We start from the raw sequence: 23,727 nt of genomic DNA, 5'->3' as shown, positions 1-23,727 counted from the left end.
GGGTTAGGGTTGGGGCTAGGGTTGGGGCTAGCATTAGAGTTAGGGCTAGGGTTAGGGTTGGGGCTAGGGTTAGGGTTGGGGCTAGGGTTAGGGTTAGGGTTTGGATAACATTTACGGTTGGGATAAGGGTTAGGGTTGTGTCAGGGTTAGGGGTGTGGTTAGGTTATGGTTGGGATTACGGTTAGGAGTGTATTGGAGTTAGGGGTGTGGTTAGGGTTGGGGTTAGGGGTGTGGTTGGGATTAGGGATGAGTTTGGGTTAGGGTTTCAGTTAGAATTGGGGGTTTAGGCACATCAGGGTCCTCCAAACGCGGCATGGCGTCCGATCTCAATTCCAGCCAATTCTGCGTTGAGAAAGTAAAACAGTGCTCCTTCCCTTCTGAGCTCTCCCGTGCACCCAAACAGGGGTTTACCCCAACATATGGGGTATCAGCATACTCAGGACAAATTGGAAAACAACTTCTGGGGTCCAATTTCTCTTGTTACCCTTGGGAAAATAAAAATTCGGGGGGCTAAAAAAACATTTTTGTGGGGAAAAAAATATATTTTTTATTTTCACGGCTCTGCATTATAAATTGTAGTGAAATACTTGGGGGTTCAAAGTTCTCACAACACATCTAGATAAGTTCCTTATGGAGTCTAGTTTCCAATATGGGGTCACTTGGGGGGTTCTACTGTTAAGGTACATCAGGGGCTCTGAAAATGCAAAGTGACGCTTGCAGACCAATCCATCTAAGTCTGCATTCCAAATGGCGCTCCTTCCCTTCCGAGCTCTCCCATGCACCCAAATGGTGGTTCCCCCCCCACATATAAGGTATCAGCGTACTCAGAACAAATTGGACAACAATGTTTTGGATCCAATTTCTCCTGTTACCCTTGGGAAAATACAAAACTGGGGGCTAAAAATTATTTTTGTGGGAAAAAAAAGAATTTTTATTTTCACGGCTCTGCACTATAAACTGTAGTGAAACACTTGGGGGTTTAAAGCTCTCACAACACATCTAGATAATATTCTTAGGTGGTCTACTTTCCAGAATGGTGTCACTTGTGGGTGTTTCAATGTTTAGGCACATCAGGAGCTCTCCAAACACAACATGGCATCCCATTTCAATTCCAGGCTCCAGCCAATTTTGCATTGAAAAGTCAAACGGCGCTCCTTCCCTTCCGAATTCTGCCATGCACCCAAACAGTGGTTTGCCCCACATGTGGGGTATCAGCGTACTCAGGACAAATTGCACAACAATGTTTGGGGTACAATTTCGTCTGGTACCCTTGGGAAAATAAAAAATTGAGGGCGAAAAGTTCATTTTTGTGAAAAAACATTTTTTATTTTTACGGCTCTACATTATAAACTTCTGTGAAGCACTTAGTGGGTCAAAGTGCTCACCACACATCTAGATAAGTTCCTTAGGGGTCTACTTTCCAAAATGGTGTCACTTGTGGGGGGTTTCAATGTTTAGGCACATCAGAGGCTCCCCAACGCAACATGGCGTCCCATCTCAATTCCAGCCAATTTTGCATTGAAAAGTCAAAAGGCACTCCTTCCCTTCCGAGCTCTGCCATGCACCCAAACAGTGGTTTACCCCCACATATGGGGTATCAGTGTACTCAGAACAAATTGTACAACAACGTTTGGGGTACAATTTCTTATGGTAACCTTGGGAAAATAAAAAATTGGGGGCAAAAATTTCATTTTTGTGAAAAAATATTATTTTTTATTTTTACAGCTCTACATTATAAATTTCTTTGAAGCACTTAGTGGGTCAAAGTGCTCACCACACATCTAGATAAGTTCCTTAGGGGGTCTACTTTCCAAAATGGTCTCACTTGTGGGGGGGTCAATGTTTTTCGCACATTAGTGGCTCTCTAAACGCAACATGGTGTGCCATCTCAATTCCAGCCAATTTTGCATTGAAAAGTCAAATGGCTCTCCTTTCCTTCCAAGCACTCCCATGCGCCCAAACAGTGGTTTACCCCCACATATGGGGTTTCGGGGTACTCAGGACAAATTGTACAACAACTTTTCCATTTTCTCCTGTTACCCTTGGTAAAATAAAACAATTTGGAGCTGAAGTAAATTTTTTGTGAAAAAAAATTAAATGTTCATTTTTTTTTAAACATTCCAAAAATTCCTGTGAAACACCTGAAGGGTTGATAAAGTTATTGAATGTGGTTTTGAGCACCTTGAAGGGTGCAGTTTTTAGAATGGTGTCACACTTGGTTATTTTCTATCATAGACCCCTCAAAATGAATTCAAATGAGATGTGGTCCCTAAAAAAAGTGGTGTTGTAAAAATGAGAAATTGCTGGTCAACTTTTAACCCTTATAACTCCCTAACAAAAAAAAATTTTGTTTCCAAAATTGTGCTGATGTAAAGTAAACATGTGGGAAATGTTACTTATTAAGTATTTTGTGTGACATATCTCTGTGATTTAAGGGCATAAAAATTCAAAGTTGGAAAATTGCGAAATTTTCATAATTTTTGCCAAATTTTCATTATTTTCACAAATAATTGCAGGTAATATCAAAGAAATGTTATCACTATCATGAAGTACAATATGTCTCAAAAAAAACAATGTCAGAATCACCGGGATCCATTGAAGCATTCAAGAGTTATAACCTCATAAAGGGACAGTGGTCAGAATTGTAAAAATTGGCCCAGTCATTAACGTGCAAACCACCCTCGGAGCTTAAGGAGTTAAGGATGGCTAGTTTCACCTGCATGGATAGCTCCTTTGACCACATGTTTACTTCACGGCAAAACCTTCCAAATGGAAGCGCCACACCTCAAATCAACTCCAGGCTTTTTATCTGCTTAATTGAGAATGACATAACGAAGGGATTGCCCACACCTGTCCATGAAATAGCCTTGGAGCCACTTGTCCAATTACTTTTGGTCCCTTTAAAAGCAGGGTGGCACATGATAAGGAGCTGAAACTCCTAAACCCTTCATCCAATTTTAATGTGGATACCCTGAAATGAAAGCTGAAAGTCGGAACTTCAACTGCATCTGAATTGTTTTGTTTAAAGGGACACTGTCACCTGAATTTGGAGGGAACAATCTTCAGCCATGGAGGCGGGGTTTTTGGGTGTTTGATTCACCCTTTCCTTACCCGCTGGCTGCAATATTGGATTGAAGTTCATTCTCTGTCCTTCGTAGTACACGCCTGCAGAAGGCAATCTTGCCTTGCGCATGCGTGTACTATGGAGGACAGAGAATGAACTTCAATCCAATATTGCAGCCAGCATGCAGCCAGCGGGTAAGGAAAGGGTGAATCAAACACCCAAAAACCCCGCCTCCATGGCTGAAGATTGTTCCCTCCAAATTCAGGTGACAGTGTCCCTTTAAAATTCATTGTGGTAATGTCTATAACCAAAATTAGAAAAATCTTGTCTCTGTCCAAATATATATGGACCTAACTGTGGCGTGATCCAATTCTCACAGATGAGGAAGAGACGTATGAAAAAATTTCTCCATTTTCTCCATTCTGTCAGTGTGAAGAAATTGGACAGCACTAAGATGTCATCCAAGATGTTTTCCACGCACTCATTGATTTGCGACTATCGGATCAAACTTGGGAGCCATAGATTAACATTAGTCCGATTGCGAGCCGATGTTTTGTCAGTTTGTACTTAGACCAAAGATTTGCTTGTCTGAACCTGCCCATAAAGGGCTTTGCGTACCATGCTGCATACATCACAGACATCAGAAGAATAAATGTTTGTAAAGCCTCTTGGGGATGGAAACTTTATATAATAAGCAGCAGTTTAATTGTGTTTTCTCTTTTCCAAGAAACTATTACTACAGCCATACAGGATGCATTCCCCAGAGCGATGAAGAAAATGCGGATTCCCCTCACGGCAGCGCTCTCTGCGTTTCTTTTTCTCCTTGGCATCCCATGCGTCACTCAGGTACATTTACCGATTATCACTTTAAATTTATCTGTTATCGTTGTTACACCTGGAATGGAGGATGACCCTCCAGTATGTCGGGCATGGGTCAGATCCTTTCTTGTTGTCACACAGTCGCTTGCAATGGCAGTTAGACCTGACAAACGGTAAGGTTTTTAATATTAGAGTTAGGACTGTTCCAATTGCGGTCACCATGATGAGGCGGGATGGCTTTCGCTTTTTTTTTAATATCAAAAACATGTTAACTAAATACCGTATATTATTTTCATGCACTGTGTTATTTATTTATTTACTGCAGGTTACTTAATCATTATGTTTCTTTCTTTGTTTTTTTCTGTTTAGTAGCTAGTGTAAAGTGCACTTACATGCTGCATGCACACCAGTTTATATCCCAGTTCATACCTTTTGTTTTTTACCCCAATATGTAGTAGATGTGATAATATTTGTTTTCTGCTAAAGGGCCCTTAGCTTTAGCTGAAAATCATTTTTGCGTTCGGGCTTTATTTACCTCTTCGCAATCCTTGACGTATATTTCCCCACATTTTTCCCAGCATATGACAACTGATTTATTCAGCCATCATGTGCTTTTAACCCCTTCCTGAAATTGGATGTATCTATAGGTCATGGTTGGCTGGTGCTTACTGACCATGGCGATCTCTCGCACACAGGGGCTGCGTGCGTGCGATTGCTGCAGGATGTCAGCTGATTCTGAAAGCTGGCACCCAGCACTCAGTGTAGAAGTGGTGCCCACACTGTTCGCCGCCATTTAACCCATTAAATACTGCAATCAAAATCGATTGCAGTATTTAACAGCCAAGTAGAGGGAGGGAGCCCCCTCTAGGCTCCGATCAGCACCCCCGAGACATCATCACGAGGGGCCGATTGTTACCATGGTGACCCGATGTTGTGATGATGACGAGATCCGGGTCACCAGAGCTAGTAAACTTGCTGCAACATGATCAGAGCATGCTGAAGCACGTTTGTAAGCACAGTGCTGCAGTTTGTAAAACATAGGAAGGCTCCTGCATTCTTATGCCTTAGGAGTGATCAGCCTGCAAAAAAAGTGAAAGTGTATGTGTATATAATATATATATTACACAAATATTTTAATGAAAAAAAAACAAAAAAAGTGCACATATTTGGTATCGCCGCTTCCAGAACAACCCAACCTATAAAACTGTCCCAGTAGTTAATCCCTTTAGTGAAAGCCTAAAAAAAATAAAATAAAAGCGAGGCAAAAAACTATGCTTTAACATTTATACCATCGAACAAAAAGTGGAATAAAAGGAGATCAAAAAGATGAATGTAAATAAAAATAGTCATCTTGAAAACGTCATCTTGTCCCTCAAAAAAACAAGCTGCCATACAGCTCCTTCAGTGAAAAAAATAAGTTATAGCTCGCAGAATAAGCCATGTAAAAATAATTATTTTTCCTATAAAATATTTTTGTGTTTTTTTTACCAAAGAGTTTTATGGAATTTTTAATAACATAACAAATAACAATGTTTAAAAGGATAAAATATAAAGATAAAAGAAGGGTGGGAACAGGTTAAGGGTAAATAGGGGGAAAGGAAGATATACTTTAATAGGGTGTGGCAAAGTCACTGGTAAAGTGCTGGAGGAGAGATATGTTTCACTGCGCTTAATGGCTTCAGTGATCTAAAATCCCAGAATTCTTTCCCTCAGCACTCCAAGTGTTGCAAGGAGTTAACAGCAAATTTAATTAAAGGGCTGGGTGGACGACCATAGAGTGGGTAGAAGGTTGTTCACCGTATCTCCACCCCAGGGAGTGGTCTGGGGATTAAATAGCTGGACTCTAGAGACAGTCTTGGTTCAGTAGGGCTGGAGAGAGGATCTTCAGTATACCGCTGAGTAAGTTGAACTGCCACAAGGTAATATGGGACATTTGGAAAAGGAATAATTAAGTATGGTGCTCAGTAAAAGTGCTGCTGCTCCCTTCCTTAAGCAAACCATGCCCCCTACAAAATAGTTTTCATTCTGTGGCAAAACATAATAAAACAAAATTAATGTGGTATCGTTGTAATCATACTGACCCAAAGAATAAAGCTGCCTTATCAATTTTTCCACACACAGAACGTCACAAATAAAGCAAAAAAAATTCCTGAATTGCTGGATTTTGTTCATTCTGTTTACCAAAAATCAGAATAGAAAGCGATCAAGAAATGTCATGTGTCAAAAATGGTACCAATATAAACTTCAACTCTACCCGCAAAAACAAGCGATTTCATGACTGTCAGCCAAAATTTGGAAAAATTATAGCTATCAAAATATTGCGATGCAGTTTTTCCATTGAAAAGCTTTTTTTAGTGTGTGACAGCTTTCAAACACAAAACCCCGATACAAATCTGGTATCACTGTAATCGCACAGATCCAAAGAATAAAGTTGTCTATTGACTTGTACCTCATGAGGAATGGCGTAGTAAATAAATAAATACTGCATTGGATGTTGATTTGTTCATTCTGCCTCTCAAAGATTGCAGTAAGGCTCGGCTCAAATTTATCTTGCGTTCTTCACAGCACTTTTACTGGGGTTTCCATGTAAATCTCTGAAATACGTGATTCAGATGGAACCCCAGGCACTATATTCATATTAATGAGGCAGATGGATGCACTGTGGATGTCGTCTGGTCTATGATCCAGCAGTGTACATCTTTTTAGCCATGTATAAAAAAGAGGTCCGCCACAGTGTACTTCTGGAAAAAAAAGACATACCGTATATACTTGAGTATAAGCCGACCCGAGTATAAGCCGACCCCCCTAATTTTGCCACAAAAAACTGGGAAAACTTATTGACTCGAGTATAAGCCTAGGGTAGGAAATGCAGCAGCTACCGGTGAATTTCAAAAATAAAAATAGATGCTCCATACCGTTCATTATTGCCCCATAAGATGCTCCATATAAAGCTGTGCCATATATAATGCTCCATACTGTTCATTATTGCCCCATAGATGTGCCGTAGAAAGCTCTGCCATATAGTGCTCTGCACCGTTCATTATTGCCCCATAGATGTGCCATAGAAAGCCCTGCCATATAGTGCTCTGCACCGTTCATTATTGCCCCATAGATGTGCCATATAGTGCTCTGCACCGTTCATCATTGCCCCATAGATGTGCCATATAAAGCTGTGCCATATAGTGCTCTGCACCATTCATTATTGCCCCATAGATGTGCCATATAGTGCTCTACACCGTTCATTACTGCCCCATAGCTGTGACATATAGTGCTCTGCACAGTTCATTATTGCCCCATAGATGTGCCATATAGTGCTCTGCGCCGTTCATTATTTCCCCATAGCTGTGCCATATAGTGCTCTGCGCCGTTCAGTATTGCCCCATAGCTATGCCATATAGTGCTCTGCACCGTTCATTATTGCCCCATAGCTGTGCCATATAGTGCTCTGCACCATTCAGTATTGCCCCATAGCTATGCCATATAGTACTCTGCACCATTCAGTATTGCCCCATAGCTGTGCCATATAGTGCTCTGCACCATTCAGTATTGCCCCTTAGCTGCCATATAGTGCTCTGTGCCGTTCAGTATTGCCCCATAGCTGCCATATAGTGCTCTGCACCGTTCAGTATTGCCCCATAGCTGCCATATAGTGCTCTGCGCCGTTCAGTATTGCCCCATAGCTGTGCCAGAGAAAGCTGTGCCATTGCTGCTGCTGCTGCAATAAAAAAAAATGCCATACTCACCTCTCTTGCTTGCAGCTCCCAGCGTCCGGTCCCGGCGTCTCTCCGCACTGACTGATCAGGCAGAGGGTGCCGCGCACACTATATGCGTCATCGCGCCCTCTGACCTGAACAGTCAGAGCGGAGCGACGCCGAGAAGATGGAGCGGCGCCGGGAAGATGGAGCGGCGCCCGGCGGCTGGAACGGGGACAGCTGAATATAAAATTCTTACCTGGTCCCGGCGTCCGGCTCCCTCTGCCTGTCACACGGTCTTTGGTGCCGCAGCCTCTTCCTCTATCAGCGGTCACCGGCACCGCTGATTAGAGAAATGAATATGTGGCTCCACCCCTATGGGAGGTGGAGCCATGCATTCATTTCTCTAATGAGCGGTCCCACGTGACCGCTGAACAGGGGAAGAGCTGCAGCACCGAAGACTGTGGGACGGCAGGGGGAGCGCCAGGACCGCCAGGACTAGCTGAGTATGCCTCAGCGCCCTCAACCGCCGACCCCACCGCTACCGTGACTTGAGTATAAGCTGAGAGGGGCACTTTCAGCCCAAAATTTTGGGCTGAAAATCTCGGCTTATACTCGAGTATATGCGGTAATTGAATCTGCATTCCAAAACTTTGCTCTATCCTTTATGAGCCCTGCCATGTGCCCAAACAGTAGACCCTTTTGAAAATGCAAAATTTGAGGCAAAAAAAAAACATTTTTGTGGGAAATTTTTTTTTAATTATTTTCACTGCTCAATGTTATAAACGTCTGTGAAGCACTTGGGGTTTCAAGGTGATTACCACACATCTAGATAAGTTCCTGGAGGGGTATAGTTTTCATAATTGGGTCACTTGTGGGGGGGTTCCACTGTTAAGGCACATCAGAAACACAATATAGCATCTGTTATTTATTCGAGCAAACTTTGTATTCAAAAAGTCAAATGTCACTCTTTCCCTTCTGAGCCCTGCCATGCACCCAAACAGTAGTTTTCCCCCACACATATGGGTAACAGCATGATCATGAGAAATCACACAGAAAATTTTGGTGTCCATTTTTTCCTGTTACCCTTGTGAAAATAAAAAAAATGGGTCTAAAATAAAAACTTTGTGAAAAAAGGTTAAATGTTTATCTTTTCCTTCCACATTTTAAAAATTGCTATGAAGCACCTAAAGGCTTAATAATCTTATGAAATGTGGTTTTGACCACCTTGAGGGGTGCAATTTTTACAATAGTATCACTTTTGGGTGTTTTCTGTTATATCAACCCCCCAAAGTCTCTTCAAATGTAATGTGGTCCCTAAAAAAATGATTTTGTAAATGTTGTTGAAAAAATGAGAAATCGCTTGTCAACTTTTAACTTTCTAACAAAAAAATTATATTTCAAAAATTGTACTGATGCAAAGCATACATGTGGGAAATGTTAATTATTTTAGGGTATAAAAATTAAAAAAAATTTAATTGCTAATTTTTAACAAATTTAAATTTTTTCCACAAATATACACAAGTCATATCAAAGAAATATTACCACTGAAGTGCAAAATGTCACAAACAAGCAGTTTTAGAATCAGTGGGATCTGTTGACGCAAATTTTCTGACAAATTTCAGATTTTTTTTTCACCATTTTCACCACTTAAATAAAATAAAAAACCTGTGCATGATTGATATCTGCGTACTCGTACTGACCTGGAGAATGAAATTGAGGCTATATTGACAAAAAATGAACAAGTTATCGCTTTTGGAGGAAGGGGAGGAAAAAACTAAAGCGCAAAAATGGAAAATTGCAAGGTCATGAAGGGGTAAAAATTTTGAACCATTTGCTTTTCTATAGTCTTTTTTTTTGCACTGCCAATTGCTTGCTGTTTTAACTGAGAATCTGCTCAGCTAGTCTACTCTCAGCTGATTTACAGTGGGTACAGAAAGTATTCGATTTTTCACTCTGGTTCATTGCAGCCATTGGGTAAATTCAAACAAATTAATTTTTTTTCTCACTAATGTACACTCTGCACCCCATCTTGACTGAAAAAAACAGAAATGTAGTAATTTTGCAAATTTATTAAAAAAGAAAAACTAAAATATCACATGGTCATAAGTATTCAGACCCTTTGCTCAGTATTGAGTAGAAGCACCTTTTGAGCTAGTACAGCCATGAGTCTTCTTGGGAATGATGCAACAAGTTTTTCACACCTGGATTTGGGGATCTACTGCCGTCTTCTTTGCAGATCCTCTCCTGTTCTGTCAGGTTGGATATTGAATGTTGGTGGACAGCCATTTTCAGGTCTCTCCAGAGATGCTCAATTGGGTTTAGGTCAGGGCTCTGGCTGGGCCAGTCAAAAATGATCACAGGGTCGTTATGAAACCACTCCTTTGTTATTTTAGCTGTGTGCTTAGGGTCATTGTCTTGTTGGAAGGTGAACCTTTGGCCAAGTCTGAGGTCCAGAGCACTCTGGAAGAGGTTTTCATCGAGGATATCTCTGTACTTGGCCGCATTCATGTTTCCCTCAATGACAACCAGTCGTCCTGTCCCTGCAGCTGAAAAACACCCCCATAGCATGATGCTGCCACCACCATGTTTCACTGTTGGGACTGTATTGGGCAGGTGATTAGCAGTGCCTGGTTTTCTCCACACATACCGCTTAGAATTATCACCAAAAAGGTCTATCTTCATCTCAACAGACCAGAGAATGTTATTTCTCATAGTCTGGGAGTCCTTCATGTGTTTTTTAGCAAACTCTATGTGGGCTTTCATATGTCTTGCACTGAGGAGAGGCTTCCGTCAGGCTACTCTGGCATAAAGGCCCGACTGGTGGAGGGCTGCAGTGATAGTTGACTTTGTGGAACTTTCTCCCATCTCCCTACTGCATCTCTGGAGCTCTGTTATGTTTGCTAATGACAGGTGTTATGAAGGCAATCCAGAAACACAGTGTGCTTAGCGATCAGAGCGCACACAGTGATCTGACAAATACCCAAAAATACAAGAACGAGCTCTGAGACGTGGAAACTCTGTAGACTGCACACCTGATCCTATCCTAAACACAACTAAAAGCGGCTGTGGATTGCGCCTAACAACTACCTAGGCAACTCGGCACAGCCTAAGAAACTAGCTAGCCTGAAGATAGAAAAATAGGCCTGACTTGCCCCAGAGAAATTCCCCAAAGGAAAAGGCAGCCCCCCACATATAATGACTGTGAGTAAGATGAAAAGACAAAACGTAGGGATGAAATAGATTCAGCAAAGTGGGGCCCGATATTCTAGGACAGAGCGAGGACAGTAAAGCGAACTTTGCAGTCTACAAAAAACCCTAAAGCAAAACCACGCAAAGGGGGCAAAAAAAAACCACCGTGCCGAACTAACGGCACGGCGGTACACCCTTTGCGTCTCAGAGCTTCCAGCAAAACAAAAGACAAGCTGGACAGAAAAAAAGCAACAAAAAAGCACTTAGCTATACAGCGCAGCAGGTCACAGGAACAATCAGGAGAAGCTCAGATCCAACACTGAAACATTGACAAGGAGCAAGGATAGCAGCATCAGGCGGAGTTAAGTAATGAAGCAGTTAACGAGCTCACCAGAACACCTGAGGGAGGAAGCTCAGAAGCTGCAGTACCACTTGTGACCACAGGAGTGAATTCAGCCACAGAATTCACAACAGTACCCCCCCCTTGAGGAGGGGTCACCGAACCCTCACCAGAGCCCCCAGGCCGACCAGGATGAGCCACATGAAAGGCACGAACAAGATCGGAAGCATGAACATCAGAGGCAAAAACCCAGGAATTATCTTCCTGAGCATAACCCTTCCATTTAACCAGATACTGGAGTTTCCGTCTAGAAACACGAGAATCCAAAATCTTCTCCACAATATACTCCAATTCCCCCTCCACCAAAACCGGGGCAGGAGGCTCAACAGATGGAACCATAGGTGCCACGTATCTCCGCAACAACGACCTATGGAATACTTTATGTATGGAAAAGGAGTCTGGGAGGGTCAAACGAAAAGACACAGGATTGAGAACCTCAGAAATCCTATACGGACCAATAAAACGAGGTTTAAATTTAGGAGAGGAAACCTTCATAGGAATATGACGAGAAGATAACCAAACCAGATCCCCAACACGAAGTCGGGGACCCACACGGCGTCTGCGATTAGCGAAAAGTTGAGCTTTCTCCTGGGACAAGATCAAATTGTCCACTACCTGAGTCCAGATCTGCTGCAACCTATCCACCACAGAATCCACACCAGGACAGTCCGAAGACTCAACCTGTCCTGAAGAGAAACGAGGATGGAACCCAGAATTGCAAAAAAATGGAGAAACCAAGGTAGCCAAGCTGGCCCGATTATTAAGGGCGAACTCAGCCAACGGCAAAAAGGACACCCAATCATCCTGGTCTGCAGAAACAAAACATCTCAGATATGTTTCCAAGGTCTGATTGGTTCGTTCGGTCTGGCCATTAGTCTGAGGATGGAAAGCCGAGGAAAAGGATAGGTCAATGCCCATCCTACCACAAAAGGCTCGCCAAAACCTTGAAACAAACTGGGAACCTCTGTCAGAAACAATATTCTCAGGAATGCCATGCAACCGAACCACATGCTGAAAGAACAAAGGTACCAAATCAGAGGAGGAAGGCAATTTAGCCAAGGGCACCAGATGGACCATTTTAGAAAAGCGATCACAGACCACCCAAATGACTGACATCTTTTGAGAAACGGGAAGGTCAGAAATGAAATCCATCGAAATATGTGTCCAAGGCCTCTTTGGGACCGGCAAGGGCAAAAGCAACCCACTGGCACGAGAACAGCAGGGCTTAGCCCTAGCACAAATCCCACAGGACTGCACAAAAGTACGTACATCCCGTGACAGAGATGGCCACCAGAAGGATCTAGCCACTAACTCTCTGGTACCAAAGATTCCAGGATGACCAGCCAACACCGAACAATGAAGTTCAGAGATAAGTTTATTAGTCCACCTATCAGGGACGAACAGTTTCTCTGCTGGACAACGATCAGGTTTATTCGCCTGAAATTTTTGCAGCACCCGCCGCAAATCAGGGGAGATGGCAGACACAATGACTCCTTCCTTGAGGATACCCGCTGGCTCAGATAAACCCGGAGAGTCGGGCACAAAACTCCTAGACAGAGCATCCGCCTTCACATTTTTAGAGCCCGGAAGGTACGAAATCACAAAGTCGAAGCGGGCAAAAAATAACGACCAACGGGCCTGTCTAGGATTCAAGCTCTTGGCAGACTCGAGATAAGTCAAGTTCTTATGATCAGTCAATACCACCACGCGATGCTTAGCTCCTTCAAGCCAATGACGCCACTCCTCGAATGCCCACTTCATGGCCAGCAACTCTCGATTGCCCACATCATAATTACGCTCAGCGGGCGAAAACTTCCTGGAAAAGAAAGCACATGGTTTCATCACTGAGCAATCAGAACCTCTCTGTGACAAAACCGCCCCTGCTCCAATCTCAGAAGCATCAACCTCGACCTGGAACGGAAGAGAAACATCTGGCTGACACAACACAGGGGCAGAACAAAAACGACGCTTCAACTCCTGAAAAGCTTCCACAGCAGCAGAAGACCAATTAACCAAATCAGCACCCTTCTTGGTCAAATCGGTCAATGGTTTGGCAATGCTAGAAAAATTACAGATGAAGCGACGATAAAAATTAGCAAAGCCCAGGAACTTTTGCAGACTTTTCAGAGATGTCGGCTGAATCCAATCCTGGATGGCTTGGACCTTAACTGGATCCATCTCGATAGTAGAAGGGGTAAAGATGAACCCCAAAAATGAAACTTTCTGCACACCGAAGAGACACTTTGATCCCTTCACAAACAAAGAGTTAGCACGCAGGACCTGAAAAACCATTCTGACCTGCTTCACATGAGACTCCCAATCATCTGAGAAGATCAAAATGTCATCCAAGTAAACAATCAGGAATTTATCCAGATACTCACGGAAGATGTCATGCATAAAAGACTGAAACACAGATGGAGCATTGGCAAGTCCGAACGGCATCACTAGATACTCAAAATGACCCTCGGGCGTATTGAATGCAGTTTTCCATTCATCTCCTTGCCTGATTCTCACCAGATTATACGCACCACGAAGATCTATCTTAGTGAACCAACTAGCCCCCTTAATCCGAGCAAACAAGTCAGATACAAAACTATGTAAAGCAGTTAATACAAGAGAAGATAGTATTCTGCTACAGATGGATCTGGATAAGTTGGAAACTTGGGCTGAAAGGTGGCAGATGAGGTTTAACAATGATAAATGTAAGGTTATACACATGGGAAGAGGGAATCAATATCACCATTACACACTGAACGGGAAACCACTGGGTAAATCTGACAGGGAGAAGGACTTGGGGATCCTAGTTAATGATAAACTTACCTGGAGCAGCCAGTGCCAGGCAGCAGCTGCCAAGGCAAACAGGATCATGGGGTGCATTAAAAGAGGTCTGGATACACATGATGAGAGCATTATACTGCCTCTGTACAAATCCCTAGTTAGACCGCACATGGAGTACTGTGTCCAGTTTTGGGCACCGGTGCTCAGGAAGGATATAATGGAACTAGAGAGAGTACAAAGGAGGGCAACAAAATTAATAAAGGGGATGGGAGAACTACAATACCCAGATAGATTAGCGAAATTAGGATTATTTAGTCTAGAAAAAAGACGACTGAGGGGCGATCTAATAACCATGTATAAGTATATAAGGGGACGATACAAATATCTCGCTGAGGATCTGTTTATACCAAGGAAGGTGACGGGCACAAGGGGGCATTCTTTGCGTCTGGAGGAGAGAAGGTTTTTCCACCAACATAGAAGAGGATTCTTTACTGTTAGGGCAGTGAGAATCTGGAATTGCTTGCCTGAGGAGGTGGTGATGGCGAACTCAGTCGAGGGGTTCAAGAGAGGCCTGGATGTCTTCCTGGAGCAGAACAATATTGTATCATACAATTATTAGGTTCTGTAGAAGGACGTAGATCTGGGTATTTATTATGATGGAATATAGGCTGAACTGGATGGACAAATGTCTTTTTTCGGCCTTACTAACTATGTTACTATGTTACTATGTTACTATGTTAGATAACAATGGCAAGGGATACTGAAATTTAACAGTGATCTTATTAAGAAGGCGGTAATCAATACACGGTCTCAGCGAACCATCCTTCTTGGCTACAAAGAAGAACCCTGCTCCCAGTGGTGATGACGATGGGCGAATATGTCCCTTCTCCAGGGATTCCTTCACATAACTGCGCATAGCGGCGTGTTCGGGCACGGATAAATTAAATAATCGACCTTTAGGGAATTTACTACCAGGAATCAAATTGATAGCACAATCACAATCCCTATGCGGAGGTAGGGCATCGGACTTGGGCTCTTCAAATACATCCTGATAATCAGACAAGAACTCTGGGACCTCAGAAGGGGTGGATGACGAAATCGACAAAAATGGAACATCACCATGTACCCCCTGACAACCCCAGCTGGATACCGACATGGAATTCCAATCCAATACTGGATTATGGGTTTGTAGCCATGGCAACCCCAACACGACCACATCATGCAGATTATGCAACACCAGAAAGCGAATAACTTCCTGATGTGCAGGAGCCATGCACATGGTCAGCTGGGCCCAGTATTGAGGTTTATTCTTGGCCAAAGGTGTAGCATCAATTCCTCTCAATGGAATAGGACACCGCAAAGGCTCCAAGAAAAACCCACAACGTTTAGCATAATCCAAATCCATCAGATTCAGGGCAGCGCCCGAATCCACAAACGCCATGACAGAAAACGACGACAAAGAGCATATCAAGGTAATGGACAGAAGGAATTTGGACTGTACAGTACCAATGACGGCAGACCTAGCGAACCGCTTAGTGCGCTTAGGACAATCAGAAATAGCATGAGTGGAATCACCACAGTAGAAACACAGACCATTCAGACGTCTGTATTCCTGCCGTTCAACTCTAGTCATAGTCCTATCGCACTGCATAGGCTCAGGTTTAACCTCAGGCAGTACCGTCAAATGGTGCACAGATTTACGCTCGCGCAAGCGTCGACCGATCTGAATGGCCAAAGACAAAGACTCATTCAAACCAGCAGGCATAGGAAATCCCACCATGACATCCTTAAGAGCCTCAGAGAGACCCTTTCTGAACAAAGCTGCCAGCGCAGATTCATTCCACTGAGTGAGTGCTGACCATTTCCTAAATTTCTGACAATATACTTCTATATCATCCTGACCCTGGCACAAAGCCAGCAAATTTTTCTCAGCCTGATCCACTGAATTAGGCTCATCGTACAGCAATCCGAGCGCCAGGAAAAACGCATCGACACTACTCAATGCAGGGTCTCCTGGCGCAAGAGAAAATGCCCAGTCTTGAGGGTCGCCGCGCAAAAAAGAAATAATAATCAAAACCTGTTGAATAGGATTACCAGAAAAATGAGGTTTCAAGGCCAGAAATAGCTTACAATTATTTTTGAAACTTAGAAACTTAGTTCTATCTCCAAAAAACAAATCAGGAATTGGAATTCTTGGTTCTAACATAGATTTCTGATCAATAGTATCTTGAATTTTTTGTACATTTATAACGAGATTATCCATTGAAGAGCACAGACCCTGAATATCCATGTCCACACCTGTGTCCAGAATCACCCAAATGTCTAGGGGAAAAAAAAAAAGTGAACACAGAGCAGAAAAAAAAAAAAAATGATGTCAGAACTTTTTCTTTCCCTCTATTGAGAATCATTAGTTGGCTCCTTGTACTGTTATGTTTGCTAATGACAGGTGTTATGAAGGCAATCCAGAAACACAGTGTGCTTAGCGATCAGAGCGCACACAGTGATCTGACAAATACCCAAAAATACAAGAACGAGCTCTGAGACGTGGAAACTCTGTAGACTGCACACCTGATCCTATCCTAAACACAACTAAAAGCGGCTGTGGATTGCGCCTAACAACTACCTAGGCAACTCGGCACAGCCTAAGAAACTAGCTAGCCTGAAGATAGAAAAATAGGCCTGACTTGCCCCAGAGAAATTCCCCAAAGGAAAAGGCAGCCCCCCACATATAATGACTGTGAGTAAGATGAAAAGACAAAACGTAGGGATGAAATAGATTCAGCAAAGTGGGGCCCGATATTCTAGGACAGAGCGAGGACAGTAAAGCGAACTTTGCAGTCTACAAAAAACCCTAAAGCAAAACCACGCAAAGGGGGCAAAAAAAACCCACCGTGCCGAACTAACGGCACGGCGGTACACCCTTTGCGTCTCAGAGCTTCCAGCAAAACAAAAGACAAGCTGGACAGAAAAAAAGCAACAAAAAAGCAAAAAGCACTTAGCTATACAGAGCAGCAGGTCACAGGAACAATCAAGAGAAGCTCAGATCCAACACTGAAACATTGACAAGGAGCAAGGATAGCAGCATCAGGCGGAGTTAAGTAATGAAGCAGTTAACGAGCTCACCAGAACACCTGAGGGAGGAAGCTCAGAAGCTGCAGTACCACTTGTGACCACAGGAGTGAATTCAGCCACAGAATTCACAAAAGAGCTCAGCCACAGTGATCTTGGGGTTCTTCTTTACCTCTCTCGCCAAGACTCTTCTCCCACGATTGCTCAGTTTGGCTGGACGGCCAGGTCTAGGAAGACTTCTGGTGGTCCCAAACTTCTTTTATTTAAGGATTATGGAGGCCACTGTGCTCTAAAGAACCTTGAGTACTGCAGAAATTCTGTTGTAACCTTGGCCAGATCTGCGAGTTCCTTTGACCTCATGATTCTCATTTGGTCTGACATGCACTGTGAGGTCTTATTTAGACAGGTGTGTGTCTTTCCAAATCAAGTCCTATGAGTTTAATTAAACACAGCTGGACTCCAATGAAGGACTAGAACCATCTCAAGGAGGATCACAAGGAAATGGACAGCATGTGACTTAAATATGAGTGTCTGAGCAAAGGGTCTGAATACTTATGACCATGCGATATTTCAGTTTTTCTTTTTTAATACATTTGCAAAAATTTCTACATTTGTTTTTTTTCCAGTCAAGATGGGGTGCAGAGTGTACATTAATGAGAAAAAAAATAAACTTGTTTGCATTTTTCCAAATGGCTGCAATGAAACAAAGCGTGAAAAATGTAAAGGGGTCTGAATACTTTCCGTACCCACTGTATAACCACAGGCCACATCAAAGTTGAATGCATTGGGAAACTAAGGGTCTGCAAAAGGCAAACGGTGCAAACTTTTTAATTAAAACCAATTATAAAAAATTATTTTTAGCCCCAAATACATGATTTTAGTTTATAAAAATGCACAAATGTGGGCTACCTTTAAAAACGAACTGAAAATCAATAAAAAGGAAATGCCTCAGTCCTGTGTAGGTGTCGGAGTCCAAAAATGGACTGATTTTGATAAAACTCTGATAGATCAGAGTGTGGTCTGATTGTCATTCATACCTGGAGAAATATAAACACAAGTTTCTTCACATGTTGCCTTCTCACAGTCTGTGAAAATTGATTTCTTTGTTCACTTTTTTCAAGGACCCATTGACTTGTATTGCCGAATTTGTTCCGACCCTTGTATTAAATGTATTTGTTGTAAAATGGTCAGAGTAGATTAACAGGTAATTACAATCATCTTCTGGCTCTCATTTTTTTTCCTATGGGAGAATAAGTTAGCTATTACAATGTGCATGTGCCATAAAAGTCTAATCGTTGTGCATCACTCCATTTACTTGTATGAGAAATCCCAAAATTTTCTAAACAATTAGAACTTCTGGACAAATTAAAGTAGATAAATTTCACATTCCTGACAAAAGGAGTTGAGGGCCCGTTTTCAAGATAGTGGGCATTTCTGGGTTCCCTGTTTTTAAGATGTTATCTGTTGCTAAAAAGTTGCATTTGTATTGCACATACTGTACACGTCTTCATTATTGCAGATTTGTCCAGATTGGGTAGTTTTTATTTGAGTTATTGTTTCTCTTCTACATTCAGGCTGGAATTTTCTGGGTTATTCTAACGGATTCCTTTTGTGGAGGATGGGCCATTTTATTTGTTGCAGTATTTGAATTGGTGGCTCTAATATGGATTTATGGTAAGTACAAAATAGCATAGCGATTATTAATGTCTTGACCATTAGGGGAAATGGACAATCCCTATAGCACAACTAGAGTGAGTGCAACATAACTAGAGACAATTGCTAACTATCTGCCTGTTCTACACCTGGCATTTGCTCAGAATGATCAACTGCTCCGGCCGACGACTCAGCTGCTCAATGTGAACAGAGCAGCTCTTCCTCTTCCTGGCTGCTCTGTCATGGGGTGTGACTAATGACATCATGCTGATTGACATGTCAATAAAGCAATGCAGAATAGAAGCTGCTGCTCTGTCAACGTGACTTCAGCGGATATCTCTGAATCCCTAGTTGGAGATTTCTGTGACCACTCGATGCTGGCAGAGATCAGCGGAATCTGTCTGTTAGTTCTTAGGCCCATAGTTTAAAAAAAGGATTGTCCAGAATAACCCCTTTAATGTTTTCAAAATACATTGGCTGATCTTTAATTGCTCTGTTGTATAATGATCATCATCTTACTTACCTTCTCTGCAATTTGCATGATGAAGTCTAATTCATGTTTCAACTCAACAGGTGGCAATACAATTATTTTGGATACAGAGATGATGCTTGGAAAGAAGCATTGGATCTTCTGGCTATGGTGGAGGATCTGCTGGTATTTTGTGTCACCTGTGCTCTTAGCAGTAAGTGTTAGGTCTTATTCAGATGTCAGTGGTTTTTCTCTTACCCAAAAATGGCCCGTTTTATCAGTGTTTTTGATCAGTTTTTCAGTTGTTACCGTAAGACTTTCATCAGTTTTTCTTGTCTTAAAAAATGGAGGTTTCTTAAGCTTCTTCTATCAATCAGTCCATGAAAAAAAGGTATCCTAGCGCTGTCCAACTTTTTCACAGATTCATAGACTTGTACTGATGAGTTTGGTTCATGATCAATATCGAACAAGTCTCGGTGATTTTGTGCGGACTGTACAAATACAAGGGAATATGAACAGTCCCATAAATTATAAAAGGTGTGAATTCTATCCATGAAAAATACAGACAGAACTCATATGTGAAAAACTGACATCTAAAAGAGCTTCTTGTGGTCATTCACAAAGGAAGATTAACGTATAAAGAGCAAGGTTCGAGCTAAGATTCCCAATTATTGTCTATTGTGAAGACTCCACGATCTTATCCATCAACAAGAATTTGCTCATTTGTCGTTAATTGAATCTTTTATGACATATCTTCCTCCTTTTCAAGGCAATTTTGATTTGGTCATTGGTAACATTCCAGAACCCTGAATATAATGGTGTTGCTTATCCTAAGTGGGGAGTAATCCTGGGATTCCTCATGGTGGTTTTCTGCCTTATATGGATTCCAATCGTAGCGTGTGTCAAGATCATCCAAGCTGAAGGAAATCTTTTCCAGGTTAGTATATCGTAGAGGTGTTTTTATGCCGATGGTGATTCTTACAGAAAACAATAAGAAAAACACAAGTGCCTTCACTATGGAAGGTAGGAAAGAGGATTAGGAAAGCAATAAACTGCAGACAAACCTTGGGTTCTGTGTGATGAACCCAAACAAAAAACAAGGAGGAAGAAGATATAACTTAAGGTACCGTCACACTAGATGATATCGCTAGCGATCCGTGACGTTGCAGCGTCCTCGCTAGCGATATCGTCCAGTGTGACAGGCAGCAACGATCAGGCCCCTGCTGTGCTGTCGCTGGTCGGGGAAGAAAGTCCAGAACTTTATTTGGTCGCTGGACTCCCCGCAGACATCGCTGAATCGGCGTGTGTGACACCGATTCAGTGATGTCTTCACTAGTAACCAGGGTAAAGCAGAGCACAGCCGCAGCGGTGAGTCACCGCTGTGTGACTCACTGCTGTGCTGTGCTTTCACTTTCACTTTACGGCCAGCAGTCAGTGCAGGAACCAGACGGCAAGGGACAGACAGCTGAATGTAAGTATGTACTGTTTGTTTTTTTACGCTGGTAACCAGGGTAAACATCGGGTTACTAAGCGCGGCCCTGCGCTTAGTTACCCGATGTTTACCCTGGTTACCGGGGACCTCGGGATCGTTGGTCGCTGGAGAGCTGTCTGTGTGACAGCTCTCCAGCGACCAAACAGCGACGCTGCAGCGATCCGGATCGTTGTCGATATCACTGCAGCGTCGCTAAGTGTGACGGTACCTTAATGGTCCGTAGCACTATTTGCTATGCAAATGACTTTTTAGTATGAAAAATACTAAATGCCCACCTTGTGAGTTTTAGCTGTGGGTGATGGTCAGCAGAAAATGTATACAAATGTGCAAATTAGTTGACACCGTATAGGTACTAAACAGTCATTTGCATTGCAGATAGTAATTTTTATTTTTGTTATGTATCAGCTGTTCTGGTGTTTTTTTTTTAATTATTTTTAGTTCATAGCATCAAATTATTCAAGAATCTTAACCTGAAGGCAACACCTCTGCTTTTTTCCCTGACTTGATGTGTTCCTAGTTAGTATCCCCAATCTTAACCATCTCCATTCCAAATTTCCTCAACAATTTATTTATTATTGAAGCAATTTAGCTCTTAAAAAGAACCGGACAGGTCCTCCATGCCCTCCAGCCCAACAGCATTCGCATATGTATTACTAAATTCCCTGCCTAACCAACCCTTTTTAATGTTAGTCACTTAAATCCATGTTTATAAGAAAAGTGTTTATAAGCTCCATTTTTCTTAAGCTATCTAGATCTTTAACTAGTCCATGGGGCATTTGTTTCCCCAGACTAGTCGTTCCTCTTTGCATGTTATCATGCCCCTGTGGGTGTGATAACATGATTTACAAGAGCATTGGCGGCATCGCCAGCTCCTTGCAAATCTCCCGCATGCGCATGGCTCTATTTGTCATAGAGCATCTATGTAGCTGGGTGTACGATTTCCGACTTCAGAGTCGCACTGCGCATGACCGAAAGTGCAGAAGATGTATGTGAGCCGTCTCCTGAACTTATGGTCATGTGCAGTACACCGTTGAAGCTGTTGACCCTGCTAAATAGAGCCATGTGCACATGCAAGATTTGCAGGGAGCTGGCGATGATGCCGACTTCTGTTATCACACCCAAAGGGTTATCAAATGCCCCATTGACTAGTCAAAGTACTAATTAGCATAGGAAAAGTGGAGCCTATAAATACATTTTAAACATGGATTTAAATGACTAACATTATTAAGGGCTGGTTAGGCAGGGAATTTAGTGATACATATGCAAAAGCTGTTGGGTTTGAGGGCATGGGGGACCTGACAGGTTCCCTTTAAAAAGGAGCTGTCCCCAGGCCAAAAGAGCTCAGCTTCTGCTCATATTTTATTCCCACTGCTCCCCTGAGTATTATTTTTTTTTTTAAAACCTACTATACTGATCCAGAGATATGGGCTGGTCACTCTTCCCCTTACGGATCTTGGTGCCTGTGTCGAAATGAAAGCTAGTTGCACACTCTTAAGCAGGGGCTTCTGGACCTAGTCGTAACCGAAAGTCCAAGCTTAGCGTGAAGATGCAGTGCACATTAAGAGGCGCTGAGGACCATATGTGGGAGAGCGAGCAGCAGACATGACCAGAGAAGCGAGCGGTGAGGTAATTTTTTTTTTGCTATCGCTATTTTGCTGAATTCACTTTGAGTGAAATACAAGAAGAAAGTAAAATTCTAAGACCATAAAGACTTTTGTAAAATTCACGTAGACCATTTCAGAAAACGCTCCTTCTCTGGGAAGTTTTTGGACCAGTTTTCCCGCTTCCTGTTGCATTTCCTGAAGTTGTATTGAATCGGCTTTGAGATGTTTTGGAAGAGGTTTGCCCTGAAGGGTTACTTTTTGTGCATCTTATTTTCCATCAGATATTTTTCAAAACCTCTATAGGAAAAACAAAAATCTAAAAAAAAACTTCCAATTTGAACAGCAAAATGGATTTTCCATAAAAATGAAAAAAATTGTTTCAATTGGTTTTGAAGCTATTTTTGAGGAAGATTTTGTGCGCACACTTACTTAGGGTCCGTGCACTCAAGATCTTTTCCAGGTGGATTCTGGAGTAACAAGTTCATTTTTCAGGCAGGTTTATTTAGAAGCTGCTTGCTCTATATATTTGAAAGTACCGAGAAAAGATGCCGGCAGCTGATCTGCCGTAAAAACCTACAAGACCTCAGGCACTGGTGGACATAGACAGAAGAGGGACCCTATACAAAAAAAAGTATATGGGCCCTTTGTAGTCCAATTATTCAACGTAGTGCACAATTCTATATGTTTTGGAGGTCAAAATGGGCCCCCTTACCTCTTGGGCCCCTGTGTGACAGCACACATTGTACCAATGTGGTTTTTCCGCCCCTGGCCACTGGCAAAACTTGAAACAACTTTGCTTAAATCTTGGTGGCCACCTGAAAAAAAGCTCATGTGGACATAGCCTAAGAAGTGTAATGAGAAGATGTTTTAGACGAGATCTAGATAATAACCAAACACGTTTATTGTCTCTTTCTTACAGCGAATTGCAAGTTGCTGTAGACCAACAGCAACCTGGGGTCCTGCATTACCTAAAAATCGTAATGAGAGGTACCAGCATATGAAGGATGAAAGGGTGAAGAATGAAGACAAGGAGATGGAAATTTCACATATACAAGTGACTGAGAGATACACACCAAGAACGGATGAACCTGTTGAGCCAGAAGACAAAGGAGTTGAGATTCCAGACATTACAGCATTTGATAACCCATCATATCAGAGTGACTGACTTAATCTTTGTATCTGTAATAAATGGTTTTTAAATAATTAGAATCGCCATTATTTCTAACAAGAAGCCAGGCGAACCCATTCTGCCCTGACCACCCTTAATCACGGCTTCTGTGGGGTTTTCACTCTTTTTTTCACAGAATTTTCCTACTGATTTTAGAGGCTACAATTGGTCTGCCTATGGCCATATGGGAGTAAAGTTGTCCCCTTTGGCTTCTGGGCCCAAAAGCAACATTAATACCTGACACTCTGCCAGTAATGCCCTTGTTCTCAATGGATGTATAAGTTTTCTTAAAAATGTTGATGAACATTAGGACAAATTGAGACAATT

General features: G+C 42.4%; 1 protein-coding gene across 1 annotated transcript in view; it reads left to right on the top strand.

The window, feature by feature from the left end:
* Positions 1–23,435, top strand: part of LOC138661921 (sodium- and chloride-dependent neutral and basic amino acid transporter B(0+)-like) — a 47,053-nt gene extending 23,618 nt beyond the window's left edge. The window contains exons 10-14 of the mRNA XM_069746915.1: positions 3,792–3,910; positions 18,589–18,688; positions 19,241–19,350; positions 19,906–20,073; positions 23,152–23,435. Coding sequence (XP_069603016.1) covers positions 3,792–3,910; positions 18,589–18,688; positions 19,241–19,350; positions 19,906–20,073; positions 23,152–23,397 — 743 coding nt within the window. The 3' untranslated portion in view covers positions 23,398–23,435. The remainder of the gene's footprint in view (positions 1–3,791; positions 3,911–18,588; positions 18,689–19,240; positions 19,351–19,905; positions 20,074–23,151) is intronic.
* The last annotated feature ends 292 nt before the right edge of the window (positions 23,436–23,727 follow it).

This window comes from Ranitomeya imitator, chromosome 2 (genome assembly GCF_032444005.1).
Source record: "Ranitomeya imitator isolate aRanImi1 chromosome 2, aRanImi1.pri, whole genome shotgun sequence".
Taxonomy (NCBI): Eukaryota; Metazoa; Chordata; class Amphibia; order Anura; family Dendrobatidae; genus Ranitomeya; species Ranitomeya imitator.
The sequence above is the reverse complement of the archived record's forward strand: the minus strand, read 5'-3'. Positions and strand labels throughout refer to the sequence as shown.